General features: G+C 35.5%; 1 protein-coding gene across 1 annotated transcript; it reads left to right on the top strand.

Moving 5' to 3' along the window:
• The first annotated feature begins 7,608 nt into the window (after positions 1 to 7,608).
• Positions 7,609 to 8,541, top strand: LOC136175133 (olfactory receptor 4C16-like). The gene has a single exon (XM_065945441.1). It carries the CDS (start codon positions 7,609 to 7,611, stop codon positions 8,539 to 8,541), a length of 933 nt encoding a protein of 310 aa, XP_065801513.1.
• The last annotated feature ends 3,180 nt before the right edge of the window (positions 8,542 to 11,721 follow it).

Genomic DNA, 11,721 nt, shown 5'->3' with positions numbered 1-11,721 from the left:
ACAAAAGAGGAGGAGATAGAGAATCTACCTGAAAAAGAATTTAGAATAATGATAAAAATGATCCAAAATCGTGAAAACAAAATGAAGTTACAGATAAATAGCCTGGAGACAAAGATTGAAAAGATGCAAGAAATGTTTAATAAAGACCTAGAAGAAATAAAAAAGAGTCAATTAAAAATGAATAATGCAATGAATGAGATCAAAAACACTTTGGAGGGAACCAAGAGTAGAATAACGGACACAGAAGATAGGATAAGTGAGGTAGAAGATAAAATGGTGGAAATAAATGAAGTAGAGAGGAAAAAAGAAAAAAGGATTAAAAGAAATGAGGACAGCCTCAGGGACCTCTGGGACAATGTGAAACGCCCAACATTCGAATCATGGGAGTCCCAGAAGAAGAAGACAAAGAGAAAGGCCATGAGAAAATACTCGAGGAGATAATAGCTGAAAACTTCCCTAAAATGGGGAAGGAAATAGCCACCAAAGTCCAAGCTACCCAGAGAGTCTCAAACAGGATTAACCCAAGGCGAAACAACCCAAGACACATATTAATCAAATTAACAAAGATCAAACACAAAGAACAAATATTAAAAACAGCAAGGGAGAAACAACAAATAACACACAAAGGGATTCCTATAAGGATAACAGCTGATCTATCAGTAGAAACCCTCCAGGCCAGAAGGGAATGGCAGGACATAAAGTAATGAAAGAGAATAACCTGCAACCTAGATTAGTGTACCCAGCAAGGATCTCCTTCAGATGTGAAGAAGAATTCGAAAGCTTTACAGACAAGGAAAAACTGAGAGAATTAAGCACCAGCAAACCAGTTTTTCAACAAATGCTAAAGGATCTTCTCTAGACAGGAAATGCAGAAAGGTTGTATAAACGTGAACCCAAAACAACAAAGTAAATGGCAACGGGACCACACCTATCAATAATTACCTTAAATGTAAATGGATTGAATGCCCCAACCAAAAGACAAAGATTGGCTGAATGGATACAAAAACAAGACCCCTATATATGCTGTCTACAAGAGACCCACCTCAAAACCAGAGATACATACAGACTAAAAGTGAAGGGCTGGAAAAAAATATTTCACGCAAACGGAGAACAAAAGAAAGCAGGAGTCGCAATACTCATATCAGATAAAATTGACTTTCAAATAAAGGATGTGAAAAGAGACAAAGAAGGACACTACATAATGATCAAAAGATCAATCCAAGAAGAAGATATAACAATTATAAATATATATGAACCCAACACAGGAGCACTGAAATATGTGCGGCAAACACTAACGAGTATGAAAGAGGAAATTAATAGTAACACAATAATAGTGGGAGACTTTAATACCCCACTCACAACTATGGATAGATCAACTAAACAGAAAATTAACAAGGAAACACAAACCTTAAATGACACAATGGATCAGCTAGACCTAATTGATATCTATAGGACATTTCACTCCAAAACAATCAACTTCACCTTTCTCTCAAGTGCACACGGAACCTTCTCCAGAATAGATCACATCCTGGGCCATAAATCTGGTCTTGGAAAATTCAAAAAAACTGAAATCATTCCAGTCATCTTTTCTGACCAGAGTGCAGTAAGATTGGATCTCAATTACAGGGAAAGAATTGTTAAAAATTCAAACATATAGAGGGTAAATAACACGCTTTTGAAGAACCAACAAATCATAGAAGAAATCAAAAAAGAAATCAAAATATGTATAGAAATGAATGAAGATGAAAACACAACAACCCAAAACCTATGGGACACTGTAAAAGCAGTGCTAAGGGGAAGGTTCACAGCATTACAGGCTTACATCAAGAAACAAGAAAAGAGCCAAATAAATAACCTAACTCTACACCTAGAGCAATTAGAGAAGGAAGAAATGAAGAACCCCAGGGTTAGCAGAAGGAAAGAAACCTTAAAAATTAGGGCAGAAATAAATGCAAAAGAAACTAAAGAGACCATAGCAAAAATCAACAAAGCTAAAAGCTGGTTTTTTGAAAAAATAAACAAAATTGACAAACCATTAGCATGACTCATTAATAAACAAAGAGAGAAGAACCAAATTAACAAAATATGAAATGAAAATGGAGAGATCACAACAAACAACACTGAAATACAAAGGATCATAAGAGACTACTACCAGCACCTCTATGAACTGGAGGAATCAAGCTGCCTGACTTCAGACTCTACTACAAAGCCACAGTCATCAAGACAGTATGGTACTGGCACAAAGACAGAAATATAGATCAATGGAACAGAATAGAAAGCCCAGAGATAAATCTATGAACCTATGGACACCTTATCTTTAACAAAGGAGGCAAGGATATACAATGGAAAAAAGACAACCTCTTTAACAAGTGGTGCTGGGAAAACTGGTCAACCACTTGTAAAAGAATGAAACTAGAACACTTTCTAACACCATACACAAAGATAAACTCAAAATGGATTAAAGATCTAAATGTGAGACCGGAAACTATAAAACTCCTAGAGGAGAACATAAGCAAAGCATTCTCTGACATAAATCATAGCAAGATCCTCTATGACCCACCTCCCAGAATATTGGAAATAAAAGCAAAACTAAACAAATGGGACCTAATGAAACTTAAAAGCTTCTGCACTACAAAGGAAACTATAAATAAGGTGAAAAGACAGCCCTCAGATTGGGAGAAAATAATAGCAAATGAAGAAACAGATAAAGGATTAATCTCAAAAATATACAAGCAACTCCTGAAGCTCAATTCCAGAAAAATAAATGACCCAATCAAAAAATGGACCATAAAATTAAACAGACATTTCTCCAGAGAAGACATACAGATGGCTAACAAACACATGAAAAGATGCTCAACATCACTCATTATCAGAGAGATGCAAATCCAAACCACAATGAGGTACCATTACATGCTAGTCAGGATGGCTGCTATCCAAAAGTCTACAAGCAATAAATGCTGGAGAGGGTGTGCAGAAAAGGGAACCCTCTTACACTGTGGATGGGAATGCAAACTAGTACAGCCACTATGGAAAACAGTGTGGAGATTTCTTTAAAACCTGGAAATAGAACTGCCATATGACCCAGCAATACCACTTCTGGGCATACACACTGAGAAAACCAGATCTGAAAGAGACACGTGCACCCCAGTGTTCATCGCAGCACTGTTTATAATAGCCAGGACATGGAAGCAACCTAGATGCCCATCAGCAAATGAATGGATAAGGAAGCTGTGGTACGTATACACCATGGAATATTACTCAGCCATTAAAAAGAAATTCATTTGAATCAGTTCTAATGAGGTGGATGAAACTGGAGCCCATTATACAGGGTGAAGTAAGCCAGAAAGATAAAGAACATTACAGCATACTAACACATATATATGGAATTTAAAAAGATGGTAATGATAACCCTATATGCAAAACAGAAAAAGAGACACAGATGTACAGAACAGACTTTTGAACTCTGTGGGAGAAGGTGAGGGTGGGATATTTCAAAAGAACAGCTTGTATATTATCTATGGTGAAACAGACCACCAGCCCAGGTGGGATGCATGAGTCAAGGGCTCGGGCCTGATGCACTGGGAGGACCCAGAGGAGTCGGGTGGAGAGGGAGGTGGGAGGGGAGATCTGGATGGGGAAAACGTGCAACTCTATGGCTGATTCATATCAATGTATGACAAAACCCACTGGGGAAAAAAAATAAAATAATAAAAAGAAAACACATAAGGTGGTGAGAGCTTATGGTGAATGGTGTCGGATTCGTGATCTCTGAAGAAGAAGATCGAGCTTCAGGACTGGGTACCAGGCTTGATCCCTAAAGAGCTTTCGTGTAGCAGAGTTTTATTAAAGTATGAAAAGAGACAGAGAAAACTTCTGACATAGACGTCAGGAGGGGGACGGAGTGTGCCCCCCTCACTAGTCTTAGAAAAGGGAATCAGGTACTTTTACAGTTGATTATTACAATAAATCAAAAGGATGTCTCAAGTTTGTAAAGATCACACTAAACCCACTCCCACAATTTACATTTTAAGGTGACAGGATTAGAACTAACAGTTGAAAGATATTACCAGACCCACTCCCATAATATACATTTACTCCCATAATATACATATTAAGATATCAAGATTCATCAGAAATTTCTTCTTAAGGAGAAACAAGCAAGATACATTGTTATATTGACTAAGACTATAGAAAAAAATCATTTGTCCTTTTCTCCTTGAGAGCACCAGACCCCTTTCTCCTCCTTGGGGACCCCGGACTTCTTAACAACCTGCCTTGGAATTGCTGACTCTGTAGTTACTACTATCATTTTTATACTTATTTTACACATTAAGAAGTAGAAGTGTAGAGTGCCTACCTCAAATCAGACAGCTATAAAGGTCAGAGCTAAGGTTAGTTTAGATTATGCTTATTTTTACTTCAAAGACTTAATTCATGCCCTGTGTCATTATTATCATGTCCATTGAGTCCGTGATCCTCTCTAAATATCTCATTTCTTTGACTATATTGTAGCACACGTTTCTGATCTGCTAAGCTAGAACACCAGGAAGGATAATTTAGGTAACAAAAGGGAGCAGAGTTGTTTCTGGGTGACCCACTTTGTTTTTAATGGATAGCTATTTTTTTATACATTCCATAATTTATTTAACTCATCCTCTTTTTTTAATTTTTTTCCCATTTCTTTGTATTAGTTGGAGGCTAATTACTTTACAATATTGTAGTGGTTTTTGTCATACATTGACATGAATCAGCCATGGATTTACATAAATAGCTATTTTTATTCTTTCTTTCTTCTTCTTCTTCTTTTTTTTTTTTTTTTTACCTATTCTCTCTATCATTCATTTGTTTTATTCCTCTTTTTCCCTGGTAAGGTTGTTCAGTGTGAAGAAGCTAAGAATTCCAAATACTTGTTTATGTGTGATTAAAGGGCATGAGAAAAGTTAACTTGTTTTCCTAATAAGCTAAATAGTCAAATGAAAGCTGTTTATTACATATGAGATGTTTCTGACTAGCATAGTGGGGAGAACTTCAGGGAGAACACTATGAAGCCAAAACCTTATGTCATTATTTCTTAAAATATTCCCCCTGGAATTCAGAGAAGAGCCTTTTTTTCACTGCTCTGTGAAAAGGTTGCTACCAAAAGGGATGGTCAGAATCGACACTTACTGACTGTCCCTAGCAGGTAGGTGAAAAACATTTTCCATGTTTTACTCTAGTGGTGTAATTAAATATTAGCCATCACAATTTTCTAATATATTTCCATATCTATTTTGAATGCACTTTTTACCACAGAACTCTGCAAAAGAAATAGTTGTTTTTTTTAAGATTTACTGTTAATATAAGAAATAAATGAACAGAAACGAGGAAAAATGATGTTATGAACTCAATGAATCTTGACATGTTAAAAGTCATTATTGTAATTAAATAATAGAGGAATGTATTTCATGCGTTATTGTTTTCATTACAAATTCTAGAGACAGCAGAGTGTGAGACAGTTCATACATAATGTTGATGTAAGTTAGTGTGACAAGATAAACCCTCACTAGGAGCTAGGAGTCCTAGAAATAAGACATAAGGTTCATGGAGACAGTGACCGTCACATAGCTTTGGCAGAATAGGAAATTTTCTATCTCCATTTGACAACGTCGCACAGAGTATTGTATATCACAGTGTAGAATCATTACTCCTTATATTCTCCCAAATAGCATCATAAGTTTTTAATTGGCAATTTCCACATTTCAAAGGTTTAATTTGAAAAGGTGACTACCTCATTCTCAGAAAACTTTGGGAAGAAACATGGCCATGAAGAGCCTGAAAAGTATAATTAAGGTGAAAGATAATGTGCCATTTATGTGGGATGAGCACTGCTGAGAAATATTGGGTAGAAATATTTCCTTTTCATCAATACTTGTACCTGTCAGTATTCTTCCACATCTGGTCTTATTTACCCTGACCCCTCCACCAGGCACCAGTTCTATGTCTAATAAGATTTGAAAAGAAAAGAAATATTAATTTTTCGATATATATACAAATATATATATATATGGCGTGAATAATGAGCATCTTGGGGGCAATTTTTGACTCCAGACCAGCTGTTTTCTAAGGTATCTGTGGGACAGATATTCAGGAATCATGGGGACAGAGTGAGGAGCTCAACGAGGGTAGATTATATACTCTTTTACTTGGACTATTGAGTGATAAATAATCTTCGAACAATCTGTTAAACTTTTCACAAAGAATGGCAAGTTCTACAAAGAAATAAAGTGAGTGTAGAATTTCCTCTAAAGATGGACGTCTAGGGCAACTGAGTCAGAGGGAAGTGGACAAACAGCCTCCTTAAATTAAGCAATGCTTCTCCCTGTGGCCTCTGCCATAAGACAGCTCTTTAAGCATGGAAGAATCTGCCTAATGCTAACTAGATAATGTTTCACCCTTATCCATTTTTCAGCTTTGCCTGCCTGCTTTTCTTTTAGCTCTTCTCTCCTAGCTCCCACGTCAAAAGATTCTCTCTTTATTTTTAACAAATATAGTCATTTTAAATTTGTAACATCCATTTGAAGAGTAGAAGTGAAGACCGTATCTATTGAAAACCAGCATTGCTTCTTTTTAAAAGTACATCTTCTGGCTTCTCCTTCTTTGCTTTTTTCTGAGACTTGCAAATTTTCAGATACTTGAACAATACAAACTCTCCTGGGAATAAAACCATGATTGGATCCTTTACCAACCATCTGATGACACACAGCTATCGCCCAAAATTACTCCAGATCTAAGATACTTAAGAGAAAAATACTAACTTTTGAGTAATAACCCACCATCCTTCAATTAATACCGCAACTTCAGGAATTCTGAGTATTCTAAATAGTGTTTTCAGATGTTGGAAAAAAAGATAAACTGGGATATATGAGATAATAGCATATGAAATAATGTTTATTTCTGATTGTTAGTATTTGTCTAATACAAAATTTCACATTCAAGATGATAACAGCAGATTATTTAAAGGGTATATTTCCTGTTCCATTGCTCAAGCTGCAATAATTGGAATGAGTTCAAGGAAGAGGTAGAATATATTAAATATATGTATACACATATATGATTGTATATCTCTATGTATAGCAATGATGTGATACATGAGTGTTTATGTATGATGTTTTTAACAGAGTTAAAGGTGTAGTGTGATTTTATATCATGAACCTCCATAGGCAGTCATGTATATCCTAAATCCCAAGTGATATATCATGAAAGACATGTGCCATAAAATTTTTGAAAATGACAAACAAATGAAAAAAATTACAAAGACATATTTCTTAATTATACATTCAAGAAATTGGAAAATTTAATCAATAATGATATCAAATGTAGCAAGCTTTCTAAAAAGAAAATCATATGAAATTATTACTTTCAGAAGCTTATTTGAAACTCACAGTAAACCTTTCCAGTGACCATTAAAAATTATTACACAAAGTGTTAACATGAGTCATAAAGAAATCACAGGTACAATGGCCTCCAAAAGCAATATTTCATAATATCATGTAACATCCTGTGAATTATTTCCTTATCTCTTGCAGATTAATCATTTTGCATTCATCTCTTCTCCCCTTTCATGAAATTATGCAGCTGAAAAATAATGTGACTGAGTTTGTTCTGCTTGGGTTGACACAAGATCCTGTTAGGAAGAAAATAGTGTTTGTCATTTTCTTGATTTTCTACTTGGGGACCTTGTTGGGTAACTCGTTGATTATTGTTACCATCAAGACCAGCAGGGCACTTGGGAGTCCAATGTATTTCTTCCTTTTCCACTTATCCGTATATGATGCCTGCTTCTCTACTTCCATAGCCCCTAGGATGATTGCTGATGCCCTTCTGAAGAATGCCACTATCTCTTTCAGTGAGTGCATGATCCAAGTCTTTACATTCCATTTCTTTGGCTGCCTGGAGATCTTCATCCTTGTCCTCATGGCTGTTGACCGCTATGTGGCCATCTGTAAGCCTCTACACTACACGACCATCATGAGTCATCAAGTCTGTGGTGTGCTAATGTCCCTGACCTGGTTGGGGTCCTGCGTGCATTCATCAGCTCAGATTTTTCTAGTCTTGAGTCTGCCTTTCTGCGGTCCCAATGTAATTGATCACTACTTCTGTGACTTGCAGCCTTTGTTGAAAGTTGCCTGTGCAGACACCTATGTGACCAATTTCCTCTTGGTGTCCAACAGCGGGGCCATCTGCACAGTGAGTTTTCTCATGCTGGTGTTATCCTATGCCCTCATCTTGCACTGTCTGAGAAACCACAGTGCTGAAGGGAGGAAAAAAGCCCTCTCCACCTGCATCTCCCACATCATCGTGGTCGTCTTGTTCTTTGGTCCTTGCATATTTATATACACTCGCCCAGCTACCACCTTCTCCATGGATAAGATGATAGCTGTGTTTTATACAACTGGGACACCTTTGTTCAACCCTCTGATTTATACTCTGAGGAATGCAGAAGTGAAAAATGTCATGAGGATGTTATGGAGTAAGAAGTTGATGCCAGATGACAAAAGATGAGTAGAAATTTCAAGATTTGCTCCGTGTTTGAACTGATCTAGAAAAAGTCCATAGAGACCATTCTCAGCTCATTGTGAAGTCAGTATAATTCTATCTTCGGGCGTGACAGCCGCTGCCCTTAAGGCTGAAAAGCAGTGTGCACACACATACTCGTTAGCGCTGAGTCAGTCTTACGTAGAGGACGAGAGGACAGTAGGTATAAGCAGGCTCTAAAGCCCAGTAGCTTAGATGCTGCGTCTCTATGTCTCTCGCTTGCCTGGTATCAATGTCTATGTGGTTTTCATCTAATGTGTTCCCCACACTTCTTCCCCTTGCTGTCTACTGTTCTGCCCCTATGTAACCTTGCCCTATATTCTTATATACACAACTTAATATGTTTTTGTTTTCTCAACATTTATTAAAAGCTTCTCTTTCATCATATCTATTCAATGTCCTTCAATTATCCTTTTCCCCCCTGATTAATACTAGATTCAAATAACTGCAGAAGCTTCATGTAGTAAGAGACAGTATATAATCTAGCAATTTTTTTCTTTCAATTATTTATCGTTCACTCCAAATTCTAACCATATATTTAACCAGACCCTTCCTTCTCAGATGGAAAGTTAACATTCTGAGGTCAGTTTTTTTCAGTCTTAAGAAGGTTTTAATTGTTAAGTTTCTTCTCAGTTTAACATTTTAAATAAAATCTGCACTGTGCTCCTCACATGACTGAAGTGACTTAATTCACATGTACATGGTGCTCCTAATATGATTTCTTCTAATTTGGGGACAATATTAAGGTTTCTCTTGAATCATACCAATCATGGTATTGAAACAATAATGGTGGACTATTATAAATATAGCATATATATTATAAAATAAATAGATTTATGTGGGGTTGGAGATAGAGTGTAGACAGTTGTTGTTAGTGAATTTAAAAATATTAATATATTGAATATGCTGAATGAGATAAGTCAGAAGTTATTTATGCTTGAGAAAGAATTGTTTATGTACACATATGTGAATTTTGAATTTCCTTTCTTGAAAACGAAAACCTAGAATCAGGAAAAAGTATAACGGTTTCTGGAAATTCCAAAGGAGAATTAGTGGGATGAATAGGTAGCACACACGTCAGTTTTTTTTTTTTTTTTTTTCACACGTCAGTTTTAGCGAAGGAAAAGAATCCTGTTTCAGACACTTCAAGGACGACATGCAAATGGACAGCAGGCATGTTAAAGTGCTCAATGTTACTAAGTATTAAAGAGATGCAAGTTGAAGCTGCATTAAGATATCACCTCACAGCTTTCAGAAGGGCCATCATTAAAAACGTCTACAAATGATAAATGCTGGAGAGGGTAGAGGGAAATGGGAATTCTCCTACATTGCTACTGTGAATGTAAAATGATACAATAGCTAAGGAGAACAATATAGAGGTTCCTTAGAAAACTCAATATTGTGTGACCCAGCATATGAATCCTGCATATACATTAGGAGAAAACCATGGTTCAAAAGGTTACACGCAGCCTGAGGTTCATCACAGTGCTGTTTACAACAGCCAAGACTTGGAAGCAACTTAAATGTCATAATAGAGAATGGAGAAACAGGACACAGTATATATATGCAGTGGGATATTTCTCAGCAGTTAAAAAGAATGAAATATGCCAGTTAGAGCAACAAGATTGGACCTGAGATTATCATACTAAGTGAAGTAAGTCAGACAGAGAAAAACAAATATCATATGATATGGCTTATATGCCAGAATCTTAAAAGACACAAATAGACTTATTTATAAAACAGTAACACTCAGAGACTTAGAGAACACAATTATGATAACCTGGGGAAAGGGGGGGAGGGGAGGGACAGACTGTGAGCTTGGGATTGACATGTGCATGCTGCTATATTTAAAATAGATAATTAAAACCTACTGTATAGCACAGGGCTCTCTGGTTAATATTCTGTAATAATCCAAGTGGGAAAATAATTTAAAAAGCAAAGAACGCTTGTATGGGTAACTGAATCACTTTGCTGCTGTTAATGCAATTAACACATTGTTGCTAATCAACTGTATCTTAACATAAAATAAAAATATAAAAACAACTAAATGAACAAAAGCAAGATTGTGAAGTATTGATATAAGAATAAACATAAAAATCATTAAAACATAATAGAAAGTCCATAGACTTAAATAGATGAAAAGTTTTACAAAGATATCAAACTAGTTAAAGCAGAAATAATATATTGTTCAACAAATTATACCACGTCAATTGGATATCATTATATGAAAAAAAGGAACCTCAACCACTATCTCATGCTATAGACAAAAATTAGCTCAAAATGAGTCATAGATCAAGAAGTCAAAGCTAAACCTATAAAAATTCTGTAAAAAACTACAATCAAAACCTATAAAGAAACTAAGAAGTTGAACATTGTTAATATTTGAAATCTTCTGATCATTAGAGATCATACACTTTAAAAATAAAAAGGCAATTCACAGAATAGGAAAAAGTTGTGTCAACATTCACATGTACAAAATTTTACATTATATATAAATTTATGTCTAAAATTGTATATGTAAATTCATTTTATATATGATGCATATATATGAAAGAATAACTATATCTAGAATATATATATATATACATATATATATATATATATATATATATATATAAATCACCTACAATTTAGTGATGAGAAACCCAGAACTCCTATTTTAAATTGCACAGAGGTCTTAAAAAAAAAAATGACTTCCGAGAAGGGTATAGAAATAGCCTATAATATAACATTAAAAATTATCAGCTTCAGTAGTTATCAAGAAATCAAAGTAATACCTCAATAGTTTCTCACTACATACTTCCTACAAGGACCAAAATGATACCAAGTGACAGAGATGTCCAATAATTAACTTTGAAATCAGAACCAATTTCCTGTGTTTTACGTATCTATCCAGATGTGTAATGTCACTCAGTATTCCATGATGTCTGTCACAACTGTCCCAGGCATAACTTATTGAAAAACTTTTCAGAGTTTCTCTCTATAGTCATAGCCTTCTGATGATTGTGGAAAACAAGCTTTGTATGCAAATACTTTTAAATGGCTGCCATTAGTTTTACGGCCTCATTGCTCCAGCTCTCAAGAAATCAGTACTAGGTTTTCAGGATTATTGATACTGATAATAAGAAAGAAGTTCTCTCTCTGACA

This window comes from Muntiacus reevesi, chromosome 9, assembly GCF_963930625.1.
Source record: "Muntiacus reevesi chromosome 9, mMunRee1.1, whole genome shotgun sequence".
Classification (NCBI taxonomy): Eukaryota; Metazoa; Chordata; class Mammalia; order Artiodactyla; family Cervidae; genus Muntiacus; species Muntiacus reevesi.
Note: the sequence above shows the minus strand (reverse complement) of the source record. Positions and strands in the feature narration are given on the sequence as shown.

What these genes read in the sequence shown, in the direction of transcription:
- LOC136175133 (XM_065945441.1), top strand. Translation starts at nt 7,609, where the DNA reads ATGCAGCTGAAAAATAATGTGACTGAGTTTGTTCTGCTTGGGTTGACA.